This window comes from Microcaecilia unicolor, chromosome 9 (assembly GCF_901765095.1).
Source record: "Microcaecilia unicolor chromosome 9, aMicUni1.1, whole genome shotgun sequence".
Classification (NCBI taxonomy): domain Eukaryota; kingdom Metazoa; phylum Chordata; class Amphibia; order Gymnophiona; family Siphonopidae; genus Microcaecilia; species Microcaecilia unicolor.
The window spans coordinates 45,421,688-45,448,312 of record NC_044039.1 but is presented as its reverse complement, the minus strand read 5'-3'; the positions used below and the strand labels follow the sequence as shown (position 1 = coordinate 45,448,312).

The window sequence follows — 26,625 nt, the reverse complement described above, 5'->3', positions numbered from 1 at the left end:
AGTGGGGGGGGGATGGGCCTGGGTCCGCCTGCCTGAAGTGCACTGCACCCACTAAAACTGCTCCAGGGACCTGCATACTGCTGTCATGGAGCTGGGTATGACATTTGAGGCTGGCATAGAGGCCGGAAAAAGTTTTTTTTTTAATTTTCCTTAGGGTGGGACGGGTTGGTGACCACTGGGGGAGTAAGGGCAGTTCATCCCCGATTCCCTCCAGTGGTCATCTGGTCAGTTTTGGCATCTTTTTGAGGCTTGGGCGTGAAAAAAAATGGACCAAGTAAAGTTGACCAAATGCTCATCAGGGACGCCCTTCTTTTTTCCATTATTGGCCGAGGACGCCCATCTCTTAAGCACGCCCCAGTCCCGCCTTCACTACGCTTCTGACATGCCCCCGTGAACTTTGGTCACCCCCGTGACGAACTGCAGTTGAGGGCGGCCAAAATCAGCTTTTGATTATGCTGATTTGGGCGACCCTGAGAGAAGGACGCCCATCTCCCGATTTCTGTGTACGAACAACTTGAAAATCTAAAGGTGGACAAAGCCATGGGACCGGACGGCATCCACCCCAGGATATTGAGGGAGCTCAGAGAGGTTCTGATGGGTCCTCTTAAAGATATGTTTAATATATCCTTGGAGACGGGAGAGGTTCCGTGGGATTGGAGAAGAGGCGGATGTGGTCCCTCTTCACAAAAGTGGTGATAGGGAAGAAGCTGGAAACTACAGGCCGGTAAGCCTCACTTCGGTTATTGGAAAAGTAATGGAAGCTATGCTGAAGGAAAGGATAGTGAATTTCCTGGAAGCCAATAAGCTTCAAGATCCGAGACGACATGGTTTTATCAAAGGTAAAGCGTGCCAAACGAATCTCATTGAATTCTTTGACTGGGTGACCCAACGTGGTGAACTGGATTAGGAACTGGTTGATGGACAGAAGCCAGAGGGTGGTGGTGGTAAATGGAATTCACTCAGATGAGGGAAAGGTGAGTAATTGAGTGCCTCAGGGATCGGTGCTGGGGCCGATTCTGTTCAATATATTTATGAGTGACATTGCCGAAGGGTTAAGACATTTCCAAAAAAAAAGGTCAAGTTTGCCTTTTTGTGGATGATACCAAGATTTGTAACAGAGTGGACACCCCGGAGGGACTGGAAAACATGAAGAAGGATCTGCAGAAGCTAGAAGAATGGTCTAATGTTTGGCAATTAAAATTCAGTGCGAAAAAATGCAAAGTGATGCACTTAGGGAGTAGAAATCCACAAGAAACGTATGTGTTAGGCGGTGAGAGTCTGATATGTACAGGCAGGGAGAGGGATCTTGGGGTGATAGTATCTGAGGATTTGAAGGTGACGAAACAGTGTGACAAGGCGGTGGCCGTAGCCAGAAGGTTGCTAGGCTGTATAGAGAGAGGTGTGACCAGCAGAAGAAAGGAGGTATTGATGCCCTTGTACAAGTCGTTGTTGAGGCCCCACCTGGAGTATTGTGTTCAGTTTCGGAGGCCCTTATCTTGCTAAGGATGTAAAAAGAATTGAAGCGGTGCAAAGAAAAGCTACAGAAAAGGTATGGGATTTGCGTTACAAGATGTATGAGGAGAGACTTGCTGACCTGAACATGTATACCCTGGAGGAAAGGAGAAACAGGGGTGATATGATACAGACATTCAAATATTTGAAAGGTATTAATCTGCAAACAAACCTTTTCCGGAGAGGGGAAGGCGGTAGAACGAGAGGACATGAAATGAGGTTGAAGGGGGGCAGACTCATGAAAAATGTCAGGAAGTATTTTTTCACGGAGAGAGTGGTGGATACTTGGAATGCCCTCCCACAGGAGGTGGTGGAGATGAAAACGGTAACGGAATTCAAAAATGCGTGGGATAAACATAAAGGAATTCTGTTTGGAAGGAATGGATCCTCAGAAGCTTAGCGGAGATTGGGTGGCAGCACTAGCCCCGCCTACCAACCACTAGCCCCGCCTCTCAACCACCAGTGCTGCCACCCAATAGCTCAAGGAAAGTTGCGTTCAGGCACTGTAAGTATTAACTTTCCCACTCTGCGAAAAGTTTGTGTTCTGTGCGTTTTTAGCTATGGGAAATGGGGATGGAGCTAGGTTGGGCAAGGGAAAGGAGGATTTAATATTGAAATCTATGTGCATATGTTGCATGGATAACAGCAGGTGCAAAATCTGTCAATATTTTAGAATCCGCCATTTTCAGGGCACAGACCGTAGAAGTAAATTTTAAGGGGCTGCGACATTAGCTTCAGAACTTTTAGTACAAGAACAGTGCTGGGTAGACTTCTGCAGTCTGTGCCCTGAAAATGGCAGATACAAATCAAGGTCAGTTATACATATATAGTAGCACATATGAGTTTATCTTGTTGGGCAGACTGAATGGACTGTACAGGTCTTTTTGTACCGTCACCTACTATGTTACTAGCAGGCTTATTTTCGAAAGAGAAGGGCGCCCATCTTCCGATACAAACCGGGAGATGGGCGTCCTTCTCTTAGGGTCGCCCAAATCGGCATAATCGAAAGCCGATTTTGGGCGTCCTCAATTGCTTCCCGTTGCGGGGATGACCAAAGTTTACAGGGGCGTGTTGGCACCATAGCGAAGGCGGGACTGGGGCGTGATTAGGAGATGGGCATCCTCGGCCGATAATGGAAAAGAGAAGGACGTCCCTGACGAGCACTTGGCTGACTTTACTTGGTCCATTTTTTTTTGCGACCAAGCCGTGAAAAGGTGCCCAAACTGACCAGATGACCACCAGAGGGAATCAGGGATGGCCTCCCCTTACTCCCCCAGTGGTCACCAACCCCCTCCCACCCTAAAAAAAATACTTAAAAATTTTTTTTTTGCCAGCCTCCATTCCAGCCTCAAATGTCATACCCAGCTCCCTGACAGCAGTATGCAGGTCCCTGGAGCAGTTTTAGTGGGTACTGCAGTGCAGTTGAGGCAGGCGGACCCAGGCCCATCCCCCCCCCCCCCCACTTGTTCCACTTGTGGTAGTAAATGTGAGCCCTCCAAAACCCACACGAAACCCACTGTACCCACATGTAGGTGCCCCCTTCACCCCTTAGGGCTATGGTAGTGGTGTGCAGTTGTGGGGAGTGGGTTTTGGGGGGGGCTCAGCACCCAAGGTAAGGGAGCTATGTACCTGGGAGCAATTTGTGGTCCACTGCAGTGCCCCCTAGGGTGCCCGGTTGGTGTCCTGGCATGTGAGGGTGGCCAGTGCACTACGAACTCTGACTCCTCCCATGACCAAAGAGCTTGGTTTTGGTCGTTTTTGAGATGGGCATCCTCGGCTTCCATTATGGCTGAAAACCGGGGACGACCATCTCAACATTTAGATCGACCATCTCTAAGGTCGACCTAAATGTTGAGATTTGGGCATCCACGACCATATTTTCGAAACAAAAGATGGACGCCCATCTTGTTTCAATAATACGGGTTTCCCCGCCCCTTCGCCGAGATGTCCTTAGAGATGGGCGCCCTTAGAATGGTCGTCCCCATTCGATTATGCCCCTCTATGTTAACTATGTTTATTATTATAACATCATCCATAAGATAACATTCATAGCACATCCTAAAACAATAATAATTTTTTAAAGGACATAGTAGATTTATAGACACCCACAGTTAGGTTCTGCAGTTCTCCCACTACTTGTAGAAAAGCACAATGTGAGGGTCAGTCAATGAATGAAGATTGGGGGGGAGGATGGGAAAGAAAAGTGAATGTGACTCTAGGGGAGTGAAAAAAGAAGTAAATGTGATCCATGGTAGGTGGACCCACAAATGAATGTTTGCTTAGGGCCCCATATAATGTTAGTCTGCTCCGGATACTAAAATACTGACAGATTTTGCACCTGCTGTTACAATCCATTCAACATATGCACATGGATTTCAAAATTAAATCTTCCTTTCCCTTGCCCAACCTAGCTCCATCCCCATTTCCCACAGCTAAAAACGCACAGAACACAGACTTTTCACAGAGTGGGAAAGTTAATACTTACAGTCCATGAATGCAACTTTCCTTGAGCTACCAATGAAAAAAGCAGGGGCAAAATCCAAACAGATTGCTGTGTAAATTGTCTTCCCAGTGAGCATGTCTGTGTCCTTTGTTGGGAGCTAGTTTTCACTGTACTGATGGATCCATTCCTTGCTGCTCAGTCCCATTGTTAAGAGATACCTATGTACTTCTCATAGCCAATTGCTTATGGACTTTCTTCCATCATAGGCAGTGGAACAGGGTGGGCCAATGGAACTCTGGCCTAGCCATTTGCTCCACACGGCATCAGAAGTCAGACTTGGTCTCTACTTTGAGTCTCTGAGTTGTGTTTCTCTTTTTCTGTCTTTATGAACAAATTTTTGAAAATGGTGATTTGTATTATGTGGGTCAGGTGCGTTAGACTGGAGGATCATGGCCCCATATTTATTTATCCTGATTACTATTACTCAACCGTATCTGACTGACTGCACCCTACAAAGAAGATCATGCCCATGGTTAATATTTCACTAAACTGTGCATTAAGATTGTAGCGATTAAAATGGAAAAGCGTACAGGTGCTTCTATCAGACACCAGTGTTCAATAGCTCTTAGAAATGAAGCAGAAATATTCACTACTCTGAGAAAAACTTCTGTACAGGGAGAAAATTTGTTTTCTGTCAGTGCCCTAGCTGGACATTTTTGCACCCATACCTAGTTGGCCCTCTCACTGTTATTACTGTGACCCATTCTGCATCCCAATCCTAGGATTCGTTGAGATCAACTGCTCTGCTCAGTTTACCCTGATTATGTCAACACACATTCTGCAGATCTTCAAACCTCAATTTTAAACCTCATCTGGCAATTTGAAAAAATACTTTTGGAAAACAGGTTTTCTTGACTGTATAAACCAAACTTTATCAAATCCACCAAATACTAGTTGTAATACAAAACTCGTTGGAATTATGAATGAGTACCCTGCCTGTCTTATACAAAAATGATTACCTTGAGGAGAAATTTATAAACTCTGTTGGTTTCTTGACATAGGCCTTGTTGTGTGTTGAATTCGATGTACCAGCTATCCTACATAGTTAGCCATATACAGTGGGGGAAATAAGTATTTGATCCCTTGCTGATTTTGTAAGTTTGCCCACTGACAAAGACATGAGCAGCCCATAATTGAAGGGTAGGTTATTGGTAACAGTGAGAGATAGCACATCACAAATTAAATCCGGAAAATCACATTGTGGAAAGTATATGAATTTATTTGCATTCTGCAGAGGGAAATAAGTATTTGATCCCCCACCAACCAGTAAGAGATCTGGCCCCTACAGACCAGGTAGATGCTCCAAATCAACTCGTTACCTGCATGACAGACAGCTGTCGGCAATGGTCACCTGTATGAAAGACACCTGTCCACAGACTCAGTGAATCAGTCAGACTCTAACCTCTACAAAATGGCCAAGAGCAAGGAGCTGTCTAAGGATGTCAGGGACAAGATCATACACCTGCACAAGGCTGGAATGGGCTACAAAACCATCAGTAAGACGCTGGGCGAGAAGGAGACAACTGTTGGTGCCATAGTAAGAAAATGGAAGAAGTACAAAATGACTGTCAATCGACAAAGATCTGGGGCTCCACGCAAAATCTCACCTCGTGGGGTATCCTTGATCATGAGGAAGGTTAGAAATCAGCCTACAACTACAAGGGGGGAACTTGTCAATGATCTCAAGGCAGCTGGGACCACTGTCACCACGAAAACCATTGGTAACACATTACGACATAACGGATTGCAATCCTGCAGTGCCCGCAAGGTCCCCCTGCTCCGGAAGGCACATGTGACGGCCCGTCTGAAGTTTGCCAGTGAACACCTGGATGATGCCGAGAGTGATTGGGAGAAGGTGCTGTGGTCAGATGAGACAAAAATTGAGCTCTTTGGCATGAACTCAACTCGCCGTGTTTGGAGGAAGAGAAATGCTGCCTATGACCCAAAGAACACCGTCCCCACTGTCAAGCATGGAGGTGGAAATGTTATGTTTTGGGGGTGTTTCTCTGCTAAGGGCACAGGACTACTTCACCGCATCAATGGGAGAATGGATGGGGCCATGTACCGTACAATTCTGAGTGACAACCTCCTTCCCTCCGCCAGGGCCTTAAAAATGGGTCGTGGCTGGGTCTTCCAGCACGACAATGACCCAAAACATACAGCCAAGGCAACAAAGGAGTGGCTCAGGAAGAAGCACATTAGGGTCATGGAGTGGCCTAGCCAGTCACCAGACCTTAATCCCATTGAAAACTTATGGAGGGAGCTGAAGTTGCGAGTTGCCAAGCGACAGCCCAGAACTCTTAATGATTTAGAGATGATCTGCAAAGAGGAGTGGACCAAAATTCCTCCTGACATGTGTGCAAACCTCATCATCAACTACAGAAGACGTCTGACCGCTGTGCTTGCCAACAAGGGTTTTGCCACCAAGTATTAGGTCTTGTTTGCCAGAGGGATTAAATACTTATTTCCCTCTGCAGAATGCAAATAAATTCATATACTTTCCACAATGTGATTTTCCGGATTTAATTTGTGATGTGCTATCTCTCACTGTTACCAATAACCTACCCTTCAATTATGGGCTGCTCATGTCTTTGTCAGTGGGCAAACTTACAAAATCAGCAAGGGATCAAATACTTATTTCCCCCACTGTACATATACTACTACTACTACTACTTAACATTTCTAGAGCGCTACTAGGGTTACGCAGCGCTGTACAATTTAACAAAGAGAGACAGTCCCTGCTCAAAGAGCTTACAATCTAATAGACAAGTGAACGGTCGGTCCGATAGGGGCAGTCAAATACTACTACTACTTATCATTTCTATAGCGCTACTAGACGTATGCAGCGCTGTACACTTGAACATGAAGAGACAGTCCCTGCTCGACAGAGCTTACAATCTAATTAGGACAGACAAACAGGACAAACAAGAGATAAGGAAATATTAAGGTGAGGATGATAAATTAAGGGTTCTGAACAAGTGAATAAGGGGTTAGGAGTTAAAAGCAGCATCAAAAAGGTGGGCTTTTAGCTTAGATTTGAAGACGGCCAGAGATGGAGCTTGACGTACTGGCTCAGGAAGTCTATTCCAGGCATATGGTGCAGCAAGATAAAAGGAACGGAGTCTGGAGTTAGCGGTGGAGGAGAAGGGTGCAGATAAGAGAGATTTACCCAGTGAACGGAGTTCCCGGGGAGGAATGTAGGGAGAGATGAGAGTGGAGAGGTACTGAGGAGCTGCAGAGTGAATGCACTTATAGGTCAATAAAAGGAGTTTGAACTGTATGCGGAAACAGATAGGAAGCCAGTGAAGTGACTTGAGGAGAGGGCTAATATGAGCATAACGACCCTGGTGAAATATTAGTCGTGCAGCAGAATTTTGAACAGATTGAAGAGGAGAGAGATGGCTAAGTGGGAGACCTGTGAGAAGCAAGTTGCAATAGTCTAAGCGAGAGGTGATAAGAGCGTGGATGAGGGTTCTGGTAGTGTGCTCAGAAAGGAAAGGGCGAATTTTGCTGATATTATAGAGAAAGAAACGACAGGTTTTAGCAGTCTGTTGAATATGTGCAGAGAAGGAGAGGGAGGAGTCGAAGATGACCCCAAGGTTACGAGCTGATGAGACAGGAAGGATGAGAGTGTTATCCACAGAAACAGAGAATGAGGGGAGGAGGAGAGGTTGGTTTAGGGGGAAAGATAAGAAGCTCAGTCTTGGGTCATGTTTAGTTTCAGATGGCGCTGAGACATCCACTCCACAACAGGCAAGAGTAGATTTTTTTATATTTTTTAAAAACTGGATTATTACAAATAGCAATAGATAATAGTATAGTCCAGTTTGAATTTTCTTTAAGCCCTCTTAATCTTTAAGTATAGTAGAATCCTTTTTACACAAGCACAATTTATAACACAGATACTTCAACATCAGAAGTTCATCATATATATTTTTTCAGAACCTCAGTGATGTAAATCGCTATCCTTTAGTTAGAATCGATTTTAGTAACATCAAACTCTTCACTGGTTCTTTTATTTTTCTTTCTAAGTTTCTAAATTTCGTTTCAATAGATATATATTTTTAACTATCACTTATCTTTTCAATTTTTAAAGTTTGTCGGACCCAGGGAATCATCTGCCCGACATGCACGTTTCGCCCATAGTGGGCTGTCTCAAGGACATTCCCCCCGTGTTTCTTTTGCTGAGCTGACGCTAAAAGAAACACGGGGGGAATGTCCTTGAGACAGCCCACTATGGGCCCCTGGGTCCGACAAACTTGAAAAATTGAAAAGATAAGTGATAGTTAAAAATATATATCTATTGAAACGAAATTTAGAAACTTAGAAAGAAAAATAAAAGAACCAGTGAAGAGTTTGATGTTACTAAAATCGATTCTATCTAAAGGATAGCGATTTACATCACTGAGGTTCTGAAAAAATATATATGATGAACTTCTGATGTTGAAGTATCTGTGTTATAAATTGTGCTTGTGTAAAAAGGATTCTACTATACTTAAAGATTAAGAGGGCTTAAAGAAAATTCAAACTGGACTATACTATTATCTATTGCTGAGACATCCAGGCATTAATGCCAGACAGGCAGGCTGATACTTTGGCCTGGGTTTCAGCTGAGATTTCTGGTGTGGAGAGGTAGATCTGGGAGTCATCAGCGTAAAGATGATACTGAAAACCATGGGATGAGATCAGAGTACCAAGGGAAGAAGTTCCAGGACAGATCCATGAGGTACACCAACTGACAGTGGGATAGAAGTAGAAGAGGATCCACTAGAGTATACACTAAAGGTACGCTGGGAGAGATACATATCATAAGACACCTGAATTTTACAATGTATTTGAGACAGCTATGATGTCATCTTCCTCATCAAAGGAAAAGGAGGAGGCAGTATTTACTCTCTTTGCAAACTGAGCATTTTTCAGTCCATTGATTCTAAATATAAATTTTTCAATAATTTAAAATATTTACCTGAATTCTCTGTCTCTCGTTTGCTTTTTGTTTTTGTGCAGGTTCATTTATCTTATATTTATCCAAACGATTACACCAGACTGAGTCATATGGAATCTGAGAATAAGTGTTTTTATCGTGAAAGTTCTTTCTATTTAAACAGGTAACAAAAACCTTCAGTTATAATTTCCCACCTATAGTATTTATGTAGTTGGCTCAAGTCTGCAGTTGCCAGTGACCCTCAAGATTAGAATTTAAATCCATCCTAAACTGTATTGGACTCAAACATGAAAACCTCACCTGTTATCCATATGTAAAAGTAAATGACCTGATGCATATTATTGCTGTAGAACTGATAAGTAACACCATTAGTTGTTGATGACACCAGTAGGGTCTGGGAAGCTCTTTTCCACCTTCACCCAATTTTGACTTCTAGGCAATACCCAGACTTGAGTTTCCCCAAATGTATTTAATTTAAGTCTTATCTTCTGCTTTTTCACTCTTGAGTAAATTAGGGGTCCTTTTACTAAGCTGCAGCAAAAGGGGGCCTGCGCTGGCGTCAGTGCATGTTTTTGACATGCGCTGAGGCCTCCATTAACCGCAGCAGGTAGAAGGCTGGGTTTTTTAAAAAAAGAAATGTCCATATGGCAAGTGAAGCACTTGCCACACGGCCATTTTGGGAGGGGAGCACTTAACGCCACCCATTGAAGTGGCAGTAAGGTCTTCTGTGCTAACCTTGAGGTAACCGGCCAGTGCACAGCATTCCCAATTACCGACAGGTAAACATGGTACTACAAAAATAAAAATTTTTATAACTTTTATAACGCTGGCAATGGCACGCATTGGGGGTAGGAACTAATTTAGGGGGTCTTTTACTAAGTGGCGGTAAGCCCAACATGGGCTTACCGTTTGCTAAGCCGGAAGTACCACCAGGCTACCACTGCTTAGTAAAAGACCGCTAAATTAGTCAGTTCACCAATCTGTATTATCAACCATAACCAAATTACTTAGTCATATCACCAATCAAACTAAATAATTGCAATGAATAAAATTGGAGTCTGCTACTGTCAAATTGTCGAGATAGTGATGAAGTTCATGAGCAATTTTTTTACCTGTGGGCCTTTCACCAGTTTTCAGGGGGGAGTCCTTGTGTGCATTTACTTTGAAATTTGTAGATGTTACAACTGTACCCATGGACATTTGCACCTGATCTTTGTTTAGGTACTTTTATCATGGAAAGCAGCACATGCAGATTTGTGTGCTGACCTAAGCATACCTCCAGTAATGCTGCCTCATGATGGAACTGAAAATGCATGCATTGTAATACACCATATCTTCTTTTAGTCATATTGAAGAAGCATAGTTTTCAGATGGCTGATTATGCATATAACTCACCATTTACCTGTATAAATGAGTTGGGGAAATGTTGCCAGTAGCACACAATTTCTCACCTACAAATTTAAATCTTCTCTAGAGAATGTGTACATTTGTGAGTGTATTCTATGCATGGATTCGCATATTTTATAAAATACACATGTACGTCATAACTCTGCCCGCTCTTTGCAGAGTTTCAACATACATGGCTACATATGGTCTGCAAAGAAGTATAGATGATATTATTGGTGTGCATATTCAGCCATACAATTTTGTAAGAACCCTTAAGAACCCCTTTTCATGTGTGATCACATGCTTTACACAGGGAAAATTTTAAAAGTTGCCTCCTTAAAGTACAGAGAGGGTAGTAGAGAAAGATCAATCTGTAGACTAGATTATAAAGCAAACTGAAGTCTTCAGAGCTGAGAAGAGGAGAATAGTTATTGCCCACCACCACTAGAAGAGGGTTTTGATGCTGTATTTATTTATTAATTTTGTTATATTTATTTTCTACTAGTTCAAACTAGTGGCTCTGAGCAGACTACAATTCATGATAAAATACAAAAATTAAAAAAAAAACATGAAAATTATATCCATTAAAAAAAACAGCATAAAAAGAATCTAAAAACAAACAGAAAATAACGATGTACCAAGAAGAACAAACCTAAAAACTAGTAGATAACCTGTGAAACTTTTCAATGGCCTTAACATTCGCCACATCTTGCTTCCCTTCCTAATCTAAGGCACACTCTCTCTTCCCTTTCCCCAAGCACTGTGTCTCTCTTCCACCTCAACCCCCATCTCCCACTGGTATTCTTTCTATCCCTTCCCTTACCTCTGTGCTCACTCAGTCTCTCCTTCTCTCCTCATTTTTCTTATGGGCTCTCTAGATCCCATGGCATTCTTACCTACATCGCCCTTCCTGTGAGTTGGGTTCTTCAAGCCATCACAACTCTAGAACTTCTGTGACATCACTGTTTGGCTTCCCTCTTTCAATGGAGTGTCATGGCCCTCTAGTTTTGCTTGGGCCACATGCGTACTCAGGGGGAGATAGTGGTAGGAGCATGCACATGAATGCTAACATGCACATGGACACATCACTCAGCAATGCTGATTAAGCTTGCACCTAAATCCATTATCATACATGTAGATGAAATAAAAATGAATTAAAATGCATCCTGCAAGATATATGGATACATGCTAATGGCATAGAAAAGATGCATGCTAGGATATCTCACTCATCGCATGGAGCTCTTAGAGTACAGTTTATTTCTTAGATACCTCCTTATTCAAGTTTTATATTTCTAACTGTAATTTTAATAATTGGATTAGATAGACATATTCAAAAACATTGATTCTGTGTCAGAGAAGCAAAGGCAAGCATCTAAAACTGAAATGTCCAATAAATAAAGCCTTTATGACTAGACAATATAACATGCAAGGCATGTTGACTGGTGGCAATTTGCAAGGAGTTGCCTTATTAAACAGTCAGGGGAGTAATCAATGTGGTCTACCATTAAGACATTATTTTACCACTGGTCCCATTTTATGCAGTGAGACCTAGTTACTAATAATTGGGGTTCAACAGTAAAATAACGTGACTTAACTGTAGCCATGTTGATTACTACATCCCTCAGTGTTATGCTTAATTTTAGTTATTTTTTCACCAAGGGGACACTTTTCAAAGGAATTTTGTGCATATAAATTTTGCTTAACCATGGAGAAGACTGCTTTGAAAGTTGCTCTAGTCTTCTATGGATGAAGAGGAACAATGCTGAGACAGGGCCAGAGTGGACCTGAAAAACGCAAGCACAAGGATTCCATTTTGAAGTCCCTTTTCTTGCTTTTCACTGATTTATCATGCATACAATATACCCACAAAATATGCAGAGCCAAGTACTCCTTGCCACTACTGATACTCTATGGGAAGTTACTCTTTGAAAGCTGGCCAGTGGATACACAGCCTGAGAATGGATCTCAATAAATCAAAGCACATTAGCAGATTTTAGCTTCTTAAAACGGTTTATGAATTAGTTGAGAAATATATTCCCAAAACAGTGAGAACTGCAGAAGACACACCCCATACCCTTAGGAATATAGAGTTTACAATTCTGTCTCTTACATTGGGTCTGTCTAGAGCAGTTAATATTTCTTTGATGCAGAGAATTGGGTACTCTATGGGTAAGTTGACTAGAGTTCTGCCGACTAGTCAGGTCTGGTTTCTAATGGAGTAGCATTGATTTTCCTGCCCAGCTCTGGAATTTGTAATGGAATGTTAGTGATATTTAAGTGATAATCAGATTGTTCCTGAGGCTGCTGCTCAGTGCTGGATTCCAGAACTGTTTGGCATCAATAAGCAACAAACACCAGTGTTAGACCAGCAGCACAAATTGAATTCTGTCTTAACTTTTGCAGATTTGGATTTTATAAATATGTAACATTTGATCCACCACAGAAAAGGGCTGTGGAATATGAATTAATGGAAGAAAAAACAGGTACGTTACCTATGACAGAGGCTGGGGAAGATCTGACTTTTCCACATGCCTGAGCTGAAATCAGAATTTCTCTCTAACTTTGTATAAAACCTTTCCTCTATGCTTTTGCATGTATATATCCCTAGGTTCTCCAGGTTTAGTTTTCTCTGACTCTGCTTTCTGTTGTTTCCTATGCAGTAATAGTAGTGCAAGTATGAAATGAGATTGGGACTTGCAACATACATTCAAAGCGGTTTACATAGTATATACAGGTACTTCTTTGTACCTGGGGCAAGAGGGTTAAGTGACTTGCCCAGGGTCATAAGAAGCTCCAGTGGGAATCAAACCCAGTTCCCCAGGATCAAAGTCTGCTGCACTAACCACTAGGCTACTCCTCCACTCGTTTTCAAAGCAGATGGACTTCTCAAAATGGCCAAAAACAAATTCATCTGTTTAAACCATCCAAAGTGCAGCTTTCAGAAGGCAGAATTTGGTCATTTTTACACTGAATGGAGCATGTTGGAGGCGTGCATAGGCATGACTAAGGGAGGGGGGGGGGGGGGGGGGGGACAAAATTAGGACATCTTTCAGCGATAATGGAACAGGAAGAAACGTCCAAAAAGTACATGTTTATCTCGACCTGTTTCAATCATGTCCAGGGTACAAAAAGGTGCCATGATTGAGCAACTGACCACTAAAAAGTGAAAGTGACAGTGGATACCAGGCCCTGTGACACAGGGGTGTAGCCAGACTTTGGCAGGAGGGGGGCCAGAGCCCGAGGTGAGGGGGCACATTTTAGCGCCACCTTTGACCACCCCGGCGCCCCTCCCCTTTCGACCCCCCATTCCCGCCGCCACCAACCCTCCCCTGAGTCCCCCGCCACCGCCGTCAGGTACCTGTGCTGGCGAGGGTCCTCAACCCCCGCCAGCCGAAGTCCTCAGCCGGTCTCCGGGCTGGCGCGTTGCTGCAGCTAATATGGAAGCCTAGGATTTTGTTTCTTCTGTGTGAGACGTCCTGACATCCTGCACGTTGAACATGCAAGACGTCAGGACAACTCGCAACAGAAACACAGTCCTAGGATTCCACATCAGCTGCAGCAATGCGCCGGCCCAGAGAACGGCTGAAGAGGACTTCGGCTGGTGGGGGTTGGGGACCCCCACCAGCACAGGTACCCGATGGCGGTTGCGGAGGAGGGTTAGTGGCGGCAGGAAGAAGGGGGTCGAAAGGGTCGGCGGGGGCCAGGGCCAAATCTGGGGGCGGTCCAGGCCCCCGTGGCCCCACGTAGCTACGCCCCTGCTATGGCAGCTTCAGGTTTTATGATAACAAGCAAATGTAAGGAGCAGCCTATTAGTTCAGTGGACTTTGAACAACAGGACCCAGGTGTAACTCCCACATCAACTCTTTTATTTTTGTACAAATATATGAGCCTTTCTGGAACATAGAAATACCTTCTGTACCTGAACTTATAAGACACCTAAAAGCGTGATGTCTATTGTAGTGTTGTACCTTTAGGAGCAGTAGGTGTTTATCTCAAAAACATATAATTTATTTTATTTTTGTTACATTTGTACCCTGCGCTTTCCCACTCATGGCAGGCTCAATGCGGCAAGCAATGGAAGGTTAAGTGACTTGCTCAGAGTCACAAGGAGCTGCCTGTGCCGGGAATCGAACTCAGTTCCTCAGGACCAAAGTCCACCACCCTTACCACTAGGCCACTCCTCCATTCCATATAACAGAATTAAAGTGGGATTTGTACCTAGGCCCCATTGTTTGTCCACTGCAGTGACCGCTAAGCTGCCCCTCTGCTCTGCAGGGATGTCTGTGTGGCCATTTTTGTATAACTGATTCCAGATGGACATTTTTGTGCCTGCTTTTTTGGCAGATGCCAGAGGTAGTTTCAGCCCCAGCGTGCAACATTTCCTGTGCCATGGAAAATCAGCCCATATTTTTTATCGCAGCACTAACCCAGCGGTAATTGGGCAGTGCCGCGCACTACCCTGTTAGCGTGGGAGCCCTTACCGCCACCTCAGTGGGTGGCAGTAAATGCTCTCCCCCTATGGCCATGCGGTAAGAGCAATCTTACCACATGGCCATGGCTATTTTCAACCTTTTGTTACCTGCTGCAGTAAAAATGACCGCAGTGCACAGCAAAAATGGCCCCTGCTGCTAGCACATGGCCCTTTTTACCACAGCTTAGTAAAAGGACCCCTGCTTGATGCTGATTATATTGTATATTACAATATTATGGGGGTAATTTTTGAAATCTGTTCATATAGATACAAAGTCCGCTAGTACTTCTAACCATGGGCCTTGCACCAGCTTTCAAATGGAAAGGGTAAGCCTACTTTCCCTTTGAAAATGCCAAAAAATAAAACCTGTTCCTGCAGAGATTTGCTCCTCCTTTGTCTGCAGGTACAATTTTCATTTTAAAAGAAATGTATATAGGTTTGTGACAGTAATCTATGTACATTACTTCCCTATCCCAATCTAACCATGCCACCAACCCTCCTGTTTACCTGGCTAAAAGTACTTGCATTGTTGATCCCCACCTGTATTTTAATGGTTTAAGGACTAAAAAAATTTTCAGTCAGTCATTTTCAAACAGTAAATAGTAATTTACCCAGATAAGCTGGCTGTTTGGAAATTGCCTTGTACGTATGGCAGATTTTAACTTCTATAACTCTATTTTTATAATATATAACCAGACCAATCTGACCAACTGCTTAAGTATGTAGACTGTTCCAGATGTTTGCATTCAGGCCTCCTTTGAGGAATGAGTCTTCATTCATCTTAAGACAAAAATTCAGCTAACTTTATTAGGTCATTTCGTCTGTAATAGGACTGAATGATGTGGAGTAAACTATGTAAATGCAAATTTTTTAAAAATCCCTTTCATTACTGTAAGATTGTTTAATATGATGAATATATTGATAGTGACCACGTATCTGTTGTGTAATTGCAGATGTGAAATTTGAGTACGATGTGGATGATGATGATGAGAAACATGACTATGTAGCACAGAATCTCACAAGACCAGTTTCAGGTGTGGAGAGACAGGACGTTAATATAATAGATAATCAGGATGAAAATGACAATCCCAGTCATCACTCTACCAGGCAAGAAAGAAAGCTGTTGTCTGTCACTGAGAGCCAGAAGCAATCTCTACAGAACCAAACAAGAAAACCGCAGCAACAGCATCACTTGAGAGAAGGTTTTTCCTTAACCACAAAAGCAGCAAATCTGAAACACAATAAAACCAGGTTTCACAAAAATCCACTCATTGGGAAGTACAAGAAGATAGTCGAAGTCCAGGATAATCAAAGTAAAGACCATTACCCACGCCAGATCATGAATGAAGACCCCAGCAAATATAAGAATACTGGGAAAGGGATATTACATGGGAACAATGAGTTACATATGCTTGGTGATCATACTGGAACCAAAAATACTGAAGGCATGAATCTGCAAGAGAGGGCAAGTCTGTCAACAAAAGTAGACAACAGTGACATGAACAAAATGAAACAACGTGGAAAATACAGGCCATCAGATATATCGGTTACCCAAATTAAGGAGCAAACTTCATTCCTCAGTAAAATAACCATTAAACCTACACATATATCTGGCACAACTGTAATGACTCATCAAGCACATTTATTAATTCAGGAGAAACCTTCCATTGCAAAGCAGAGGGAAAGGGACACAGATCAGGGTGGCAAAACTGTTAGAAGTATCAAGATGGAAGCGGGTACAGAAACGAATGCAAGATGGCAGGAGTCAGAGTTGGCCGAAGACGTACAGATAGTGGAGGAAAATGAGCAAGAACCAGCTGATCAGTTTGTGGAAGTCGAGGAGATAGAGGAGGAGGAAGATCAGCTGGAATATTCACCCATATTTGACCAGATTGTGAACTGGGATCAGACATTCAACTGGACAAATCTAGATTTCCAGATGCTGAGGAATGACTGGATAGACCTGAAGTGCAATGTATCTGGAAATCTACTGCTGAAGGAAAAAGAAGCACTGGATGTCACCACAGCTTTTCTGAAGAAACTTAACCAGAAGAATAGGGGGTATGTGAGCATCTTGAAATCACTCTACTCCTATTCAGTTTTAGGAGGTATAAATTACATAGCAGTAGAAAGCTGCTCTGTGGACCGGTCTAATGACTCAGGCAGTAATTTTTGTGCAGTGCAAACTGGCAGGCTGCTGATTCAGTTCTGTGGAACTTTCAGCACCACAGATGAGCCAGGTTGGGGATGCTGTGGTGGCAACACTCACAGCCTGAGGGAGATGAGATGCATGGTCATTGCTTAGGAGTGACACCTATTGTCTAGATTCAGGGCCTATGACTGCAGGAGTCCTGCACAGCCCCCAGCCGAGAGCTATCACTGCAATGATCTGACCAGGGGCTAGATGCACTGAAGTCCTCGGAAGAGCCGTTCCCTTACCGATTCCATAGCGAATCGGTAGGGAATGGCCATGTATCAAGGAAATGGAATGCAAATGAGCTGCTCGTTGTAGCTCATCTTGCATTCTCTATTTCCTCGGAAAACAGTCGGCCGGTCGAGCATGCGCAGAGCAGCCAAGCGTTATGCTGGCTGCTCTGCGCATGCCAAGGACGTCTGTGACGAGCACTTGTTAGAGCCGTGGGGGGAGAGAGTTGCACCAATTACCACCGCCAGCATCAGGACATGCGAGGACGCCTAACATGGACGTCCTTCACTAAAACATACAAAAAAGGACGGCCCTGACGAGCAATTGGACGTTTTTCCCTAGATTTTTTGTGTTATGGATGTTCTTCTGCGAGGACGTCCAAATAAAAAAACTATTTGGATGTCCCTTTCGATTATGCCCCCCTCCAGGTCTCTCTCCGCCAATCACAGTGCGTTTAGCTGACACCGGTGACCTTATGCCACTTAATTTTGGCGCACCTAGGTGACTTCAAGGAGCTGCCCATTCCCCCAACCCCTTCCAACAGTCATAACAATCACTAAAAACCAACCTGTTCAAAAAGGCATACCACAATGATCTAGCCTAAATTCCAGATAACGAAATTTATACCAGAACTGGACAAACCTGAACCCTTGATACTTGATTGCTTAATTTACTCTATCACTATTGAACTTTAATGCAATACCACTTTATTTCTTATTCCGGAAATGAACTCTCTATACCTGACTGCTTAAAGTATTCTGTCACTTATGAGCTTTAATGCAATACCACTCTGTATTGCTCATTCTGATAATGGCGATCGCCATTACGGCATAATGTAAGCCACATTGAGCCTGCAAATAGGTGGGAAAATGTGGGATGCAAATGCAATAAATAAATAAATAAATATTCTAAACATGGATAGCATCTTGTGAAAACAAGAATGTTGTAAAATATTTATTTTATATACTGATCACCAGAGCTGGCTGAAGTCATTCAAAGTGGTTTACAAACAATAAAAAAGCATATAAAACATAAAATCAAGCATAAAACCAAACATTCCTCAAGTTCAAGAGAAAGCCTCTACCTTATACATCCACCCCATTACTTCTGTAGACTTCTGTAGACTTCATACTGTTTCTAAGGAAAGAATAGGCCTTTCTCAAGAGATAGAAAGGGGGATGGGGTGAGCTTTAACTTGACTTGTAGAGATAGTTAAAGACCTAATTAAAAATCTATATGTAAGATCTGTTAATGAGCTGCTTACCACTTATAGGACATACCAGCTGAAGCGAATTGTGAATGTGGAAAAACGTGCAGATCGTGTACGTGGGAGCCGTTACCTACTTGAGCTGGAACTGTTAGAGAAAGGAACTAGAACTGTTCGCCTGTCAGAGTATGTCTTTGCTCCTAACTGGCATGGTAGTTATATTGAAAATCTGGAGGAAGAAAGAAGCATGAGAAACCTAATCTGGGGCAAACGGCAGTTGATGGACATTAAAGAAAATCCAGATCTTTGCTGGCCAACAGGTTTTGCCTGGTATCAAAAGGCTGTTGTCCACTTTATTGTGCCAGGTAAGGTGTTGACAGCTCTTTACATATAAAGCTTATCTTTGGAATTCAGACTAATATTATATCCTGAGAACTAAAACAAAAAGAGAGAGGCTTATAAATGCAGGGATAGCCAAAGACCAGTGACAGCTCTGTTCATTTCCATGCAGAAGACCAGGGATTAAGCTTCTCTGTTCATGTAAAGAATAATTTTTATACTAAGGTATCTATTTTTAAAGAAAAATAATAATAATAAAAGTTTACCTATTTTATGAAGGCAACATGTGTATGTACCTTTTATGTTCTTTTATAAAACATGCTCCTACAGTAGACCTAGTAAAGCTCAAATGCTCTTCTTATAAAGTTACACTGCCTTGTCAGCACATGTACTTGTATACACATATACTACTACTACTATTTAACATATACACTTGTGCAATTGTATAATAGCCACTATTCACATGTAAAAAATGTGTTATGCTCAGAAAAGGTTTCATAAACTTCTTCTATTAACACCATCAATAACAGATATGGAAGTGTCTCCCTCCTGTAGTCCAGTCTCCATAGACTGTCTTGATGATCTGCCATCTGGGTCTTTTAACAAAATGGTTATTGAACCTGGAAGGTGTTGATAATGTTATCGAAGGAACTGTCAAAGATCTTGATGTTACTCTAGTACCTTCAGTTAACATTCAATTAGAGAAAGATGCTGGTTTGCCAACATTTATGGAGCTCATATTACTGTGATTAAGACAGCTACCTTTGCATCTTGTGCAAATCTTTCTCTGAGTTCTTCCATTGTTCTTCCTGAAGAGGTTTCTAACACTGAATTGTAGGAAATGATGGCCAGATTGGATTTGACTACATCATCTGTCTCAATTATGCAATTTTTCAACTGAAACAGCTGCTAAATTAATTATACATGAGGAAATGATTAGGTCTAATGCCAAGGATATTTCTATGCACAATAATTGAATTAAATTATTAGAAGGATCAAATCCGGCATTAATGAAAGATAATATATTTATGACATCTAAAATAGATCATCTTAACAATAACTTTGGTTATAACAATCTATGCTTTATTAACTTTCATTTGACTAGATCGATGTCTGCTGATGAAATATTAAAGATTTACGAGTGATACCTAGTGCTTATTATATTCCCATTTCAGTTTGTTAAATTGACATCTTGAGAGGAACTTAATTCATCAGAGTTTTTAGAGACCTCAATGGAGGAACCCAATAATAAGACCACTTTATTTGCATTTTTGTGCTCTGTTGTTAGAGATAAGATTTTTACCTTGCATTTTTAACATCAGCATAAATTATTTCATGGCTGTAAACTAAGGGCCTTGTTTACTAAGGTGTGCTAGTGTTTTTAGCATGCGCTAACACTAAAGACACCCATAGGAATATATGGGTGTCTCTAGCGTTAGCGTGCAGTAATTTTTAGCTCATGCTAAAAATGCTAGCATGCCTACAGCGCAGCTTAGTAAACAGGCCCCTAAATATATTTCCAGATTTGACTTCTGATACGTTAGACATGAAGAGGTACCCAAAATTATTAGCTCTTGTTAGGTTTCTTTTTAAAGTTTCTGAGGAAATATATGTTCCATCTCAATTAAAAGACTTTCTGAAAAATAGAGATAAATTTGCAACTGAACTTATGTATGTACTGCAGTTTTGATATTAATGAATACAGTTTTGGTTTAAGATGATTATTAGATAATAATATTCTTAATATTATTAGGAAGTTTTCCAATGTAGTTTCTTTTAAGAAAATATCTTGACTTTTAATTGTTTTGGCCTTCTCCAATTGATGGACTTGAGAGAGTTACCACTGGGTTAGCACGGTAGTCCTTATTGTCATATCAATGGGTGGCGGTAAGGGCTCCCCGTCGCATGGCCATGCAGTAAGAATTATCTCACTGCGTGGCCAATTTTTTTTTTTTTGGGGGGGGGGGTGCTTTTACTAGCTGTGGGAAAAGGACCCTGGCACACAGGAAAAATGCCCCCCTCCCCCCCCGCCGTTAACGTAGGGCCCTTTTCCTGCAGTTTAGTAAACGGACCCCTAAGGTAATAAAAAGGATAAAACAAAATAATAGAAAAATAAGGTGATATCTTATTGGTTTAACAATACATTTCTTGACAACCTTCTTCAGATCAGATATGAGCAAAATGTGACAATTTCAAAATATGTATGTGAAATATGAAAAGCATTCCAATGACAGTCTAGAGGAAAAGTTAGGGATGGTGGAGGAGGAAGGACTGAGAAACAGGGAGGGGTGGATTGGTAATCAGAATTTGACAAAGGTATTACTTTTTCTACTTTATAGTGTTTAATATGGAGTCTATGTGATTTGATTCATGTCTTTAGTATCTGACCTGTGTCCCCAATAAAGCACACTTTTTCACATTTTCTGCATTGAATAATATACAACATTTGAGAACGAACATTTGAGTAGGATCTCTGACAGGATTTAACAAGGATCTCGGTTTCCTATCACATTATGAACCATGGTAACTTAGTAAGTGACGGGAGATAAAGACCTGAACGGTCTATCCAGTCTGCCCAACAGTCACACTCATGATCAGTTCATGGTTAAATCAACAATGAATGTGATATTATATACCATAGACGCCGACTCCGTGGGTACTGTGGGTGCCCGAGCACCCCCAGTATTTTCACCCGCTGGAAGTCGGAAGTTGCCCTCATTTCCTGTTTCCGCAAGGGCGGGACCAGAGCTGAGAGAGAAGGGAAGGCTGAAGAGCCGAGCCTGCTCGTCTTTCACTGCTGCCGCCGAGACCCTGAGTTAAGATGACTTTTAAAATTCTGGGCGGCACGCAGGAAGGCGAGGGTGGACCGGCAGAGGACTGTTGTGGGAGAAGAGGGCGGGCTGGGGTCGGACTGGCACTCAGAGGAGGGGGGCCTGGGAGGCGAGGGAGAGGGGGGCCTGGAACTCGGAGGAGAGGGAGGGGGCCTGGAACTCGGAGGAGAGGGAAGGGTTCCTGGAACTTGGAGGAGAGGGTCTGGAACTCGGAGGAGAGGGAGGGGGGAGGAGGGGGAGAGGAGGAGGAGGGAGAATGCACCACCTGTAAAATAAAAAAAAATTAAAAAAATTTCAGCACCCCCAATCATTTTGAAAAGTTGGCTCCTATGTTATATACTTTATCATGAGTCTTTCTTTGACATTTCTGGGACATAGACCGTAGAGGTCTGCTCGACTCTGTCCTTGTTCCACCAACTGGAGTTGCAACATAGACCACTCCAGTCTATCCAAATCTGTCTTGTCATTTGTGGGACCCAGACTGAAAAAGTCTGCCCAGCACTGTCCTCAGTTTTAGCTCCTGAAGTTGCCATTGAAGCCCTTTCTAACTTATCCTAAACCAGATTGCCATATACAGACACAGACCTACAAAATTTGCCTGGCAGCGGCCTTAGGCCCAGATGCACTAAACGTTTTTCATCGTTAAATGAGCCCTTAAGGAAGAATTTCCTATCCTTTCCATGCACTAAAGCCTATTTTTCGACGGCAGTAGCAGCTAACAAAACTGGAATGCAAATGAGAAACTACCATTGAAATGTAGACAATTCAGAATGCACTAACCATACCGACGATAGCAACGATTCACTTACCGCCAGAAATTTAACGTCAGCTCAGACCTGTCGTTAAAGCCTGAGCTGTCATCTCCCCACTGCCCCCTGCACGATGAAAAACCAAATTGCTGGCATGTTTTAAAAGAAAAGTGGCTCCCTGCTTCCCTGTGCCTAAAATAAAAAAGGAAACTAAATTAAAAAGGATCGGGAGGGGGCAAAGGCGCTCATCAGCAGCGTCCTGTATGGACGGCCTTGCCTTGCCCCCCCCCCCCCGAAGTCCCCGCTGCTCCCCGCTGCTCCGTTTGTGAAATAAAAGCTTTTAAAAATGAAACCTTTGCAGTTGCTGGGCTCCCCCTCCCTTCCTGTGTCTCTCTTCTTTAGTCGGCAATGCTCCGCCTCCTGCCCTCCTCCACCTCCGTGCCTCGCCCCCCCGATTTCGTCCCCGCCGCTCCCCCCCCCCCCCCCACCGGACCCCCCCTCCACCATAATGGCCAGTGCAGCGCCTCTCACCTACGTTTGAAGGCGCTGCACAGGATGGATCAGCTATTCTTCAGCTCTTCTCTCTCCGATGTCTCCTTCTTCTTCCTGTGTCCGCCCTCCTCTGACGTCAGCTATATACGTACTGACATCAGAGGAGGGCGGACAAAGGAAGAAGAAGGAGACATCGGAGGAGAGAGAAGAGCTGAAGAATAGCTGATCCATCCTGTGCAGCGCCTTCAAACATAGGTGAGAGGCGCTGCACCGGCCATTATGGTGGAGGGGGGGTCCGGTGGGGGGGGGGGGGGGAGGCGGCGGGGACGAAATCGAGGGGGGGCAGGGCACGGAGGTGGAGGAGGGCAGGAGGCGGAGCATTGCCGACTAAAGAAGAGAGACACAGGAAGGGAGGGGGAGCCCAGCAACTGCAAAGGTTTCATTTTTAAAAGCTTTTATTTCACAAACGGAGCAGCGGGGAGCAGCGGGGACTTCGGGGGGGGGGGGGGGCAAGGCAAGGCCGTCCATACAGGACGCTGCTGATGAGCGCCTTTGCCCCCTCCCGATCCTTTAATGTTTGCGGAGACATGCAGGGGAAAGTGGGGAGCCACGTGTTTGTGTTTTCTTTTTTTTCTTACGTTTCTGGCATGCGCAGAGCAGCCAGCATAACGCTTGGCTGCTTTGCGCATGCTTTACGAGCCGATTACCGACGGGGATTAGTGCATCGTTCTTTCCAATACCGCACCAAACTTTTTGGGGCTGTGTTTTTGGAGCATGCTTCGTTATTTCAGATTCGGTAAAGGTTTTTACGTTTCTGATTTTTTTACGTTTGCTTGATGCATCTACCCCTTAGTTCTTTACAGCCATTTAAGGGTTTTAAAAAAAATGTATATTTGTTTTCTACCATCTGTTTTCTAAATAGAGTTCCTCTGTGTTCATCCTGTGCCTTTTTGAATTCCGTCACTGCTTTTGTCTCTACCACCTCCCTCGGGAGGGCATTCCAGGCATCGATCACCCTCTCTGTGAAAAAGAATTTCCTAACATTTCTCCTAAGTCTACCACCCCACAATCTCAGCTCATGTCCTCTAGTTTTATCATTTCCTCTTCTCTGGAAGAGATTTGTTTCTATATTAATACCTTTCAATGTCTTTATCATATTTCCCCAGTCCCTTCTTTCCTCTAGGCTATATATATTCAGGTCTTCCAGTCTCTTTTTATACATCTTATGACACAAGCCCCATATCATTTTCGTTGCCTTCCTCTGGACCATTTATAGTCTTTTAACCTCCTTAAAAATGATACTGTTTTGTCACCTTCTGATTACCCATCTACCTCTCACTGTTTCTCACTCCTTCCTCCCACCCCTATCTTTCCCTCAACTGTCATTGTAATGCTTTTCATGCCCCTCTTATAAATATTTTGATATTGTCATCGTTTGCTCATACCTGAGCTGAAGATGGTGATTCTGCCTTCAAAACAATCATATTGTTATTATTTACACTATACTTTGTATACATTATGCGTATCTGATACGTTCTATTTCTTTACTCCCAATTCCCTTGACAACTAATGTACCTTAATTGTAACAATACTCTGTTATTCTCTTGCCGTTAATGACAGCTGTCATTGCGGCATAATGTAAGCCACATTGAGCCTGCAAAGAGGTGGGAAAATGTGGGATACAAATGCAGCAAATAAATAAATAAAAGCTTGTCAAAAATATATAAAGTGAATCCAATTAAAAAAAGGTCTCACCCAATTTTCCTCTCTTGTTTTATCTCAGTCCACTTTAAAGATAATAAATAGACATAAACAAACATGGTAACCATACTACTTCTACCAGACTAAGGAATTCTGCTGCAGAATGAGTGGCCTACATCAAGATGCTGGTTAATCAGTGGTGAACATCCACTGCAGTGGCAATAGGGTCTGGGCAACAGCTTTGGGGGAGTCCGAGGAATGTATCCAGCCCCCTTGTTGTTGACAGGCATTTGATCTAATGGATTATGAAGTTTGTAGATTTGCTTCTTGCACATGCATTATAGGATGACGGCAGTTAGATTTGTTTTTAATAAGCCAGGTAATCACTCTACATTGTTTTTGGAAATACTTTCTGGAATTCTTATAAATCGTTCATACTTGGTGCTTCTTGCTGGGGTTTTGAATTTGTTTTTCTCTCTCTCTAACTCTGCAGTGAAAAACCAGGCACGCTGGGTTCAGCAATTCATCGTTGACATGGAGGACCTCTACAGAGCTACCAGAGATAATTATTTCAATGTGATTATCACAGATTACAGTAGTGAGGATCTTGATGTTGAGGCCGCTTTGCAAAGGTCCATGATACCCAGGTAAAAAAAGGAAAAGCAAAGAAATAAATCATATTAAGTCAATAATATAATTAATTGTACAGGCTGAAGTCGGTAAATATTTTTCTTTAGCTCTAATTTTGGAGGAATTGAGACCAAAGTTTTAATAAAAGAAAAATGTTAACTTGTTTGATTTCTATTTTACCTTGCTCCTCTCATCTTGATTTTGTTTCCTAGCCCTTTATTCTTCCATCTTCCCTTATTTCATCCTTTCTCTGTTTTTTTTCATTCCTCATAATTCCTCCCACCTTCTTCTGACTCCTTCCTTCTCCATAGATGTTCCAGGGACCTAAATACAGTACATTGAGGAACACTTTAATTCTTTATGTAATGAAATAATTATGGCATTGTCTTTTCCACAGCTATCAGTATGTGCGCTTGCAAGGAAACTTTGAGCGTTCAGCAGGCCTACAGGCAGGGATAGACCTTGTCAAGGTGAGTCTACAACATTTATATACCTTAGTGCACCAAGGAGCCTATTTACTAAACTGCATTAGCTTTTTAACCATAGAAACAGAGAAAATGCAGGGTGAAGGAGTAGCCTAGTGATTAGAGCTCAGGGCTGACAACCAGAGAAGCCTGGTACAAATTCCACTGCTGCTCCTTGAGACCTTGGGCAAGTCACCTAATCCTCCTTTGCTTCAATTACAAACTTAGATTTTGCAACAGGGACAAGGAAATACCTAGTGTACCTGAATGTAACTCACCTCCAAAATTACATAAATATTTTATTTGTTTATCCATGTTACCTGATATACTGCAATGGGGCCAATCAAGGTGACTATGCAGTTTATAACAACAAACCAAAACAGGCAAAGTGTAGGTAAGTGAGAGCAGGAAACAGAGGGGAAGAGAGAGTGCAGATTAAGGGATAGAAGAGCCAAAGACTTTAGAAAAAGGTGGGTTTTGAAGAGAGACTTGGACTTCTGAAGTGATGGCTCTGATCTGAGATGTTGGTGGAGGGCGTTCCAAAGATAAGGTCTGAGGTAACTAAAAGAGTTCTCACAGGAAATGTTTAGATATGGGACTGTGGCAAGGACAGGATTAAGAGATTTATGGAGGAGAAGCGCAGGGTACATGTTTGGGAGTAAGGAATGGGCAAGTTGTTCATGTAAGATGGAGCAGAGGAAAGGTGGCCCTTGAAAATGAATATAAGCACTTTATCTGGATGCGGGCGGAAATAGGAAGCCAGTGTTCAGTGTAGAAAAGGAAGGTGACCTGGTCAAAGTGGTGTGCTCAGTGGAGGAGCTTGACGTCAGTTGATTGGATAAGTTGAAGGCATTTGAGCGAGTGTAGTGGAAGACCATTGTAGAGAGAGTTGTAGTAGTTCAGATGCGATATGTCAAGCGCAATAAGGAGGGTGCGGATAAGAGATGGACAGACAGCAGAAATTCAGTGC

At 42.8% G+C, this 26,625-nt stretch overlaps 1 protein-coding gene across 3 annotated transcripts in view; it reads left to right on the top strand.

Annotated features, from left to right (window-relative positions):
- The window catches only part of B4GALNT3 (beta-1,4-N-acetyl-galactosaminyltransferase 3), a 378,744-nt gene that overhangs the window by 339,845 nt on the left and 12,274 nt on the right, over positions 1 to 26,625 (top strand). For all 3 annotated transcript variants that reach the window (XM_030214008.1, XM_030214010.1, XM_030214009.1), the window contains 6 exons: positions 9,023 to 9,123; positions 12,750 to 12,829; positions 15,771 to 16,878; positions 18,516 to 18,814; positions 25,055 to 25,208; positions 25,589 to 25,661. In XM_030214008.1, the coding sequence (XP_030069868.1) occupies positions 9,023 to 9,123; positions 12,750 to 12,829; positions 15,771 to 16,878; positions 18,516 to 18,814; positions 25,055 to 25,208; positions 25,589 to 25,661 (1,815 nt within the window). The remainder of the gene's footprint in view (positions 1 to 9,022; positions 9,124 to 12,749; positions 12,830 to 15,770; positions 16,879 to 18,515; positions 18,815 to 25,054; positions 25,209 to 25,588; positions 25,662 to 26,625) is intronic.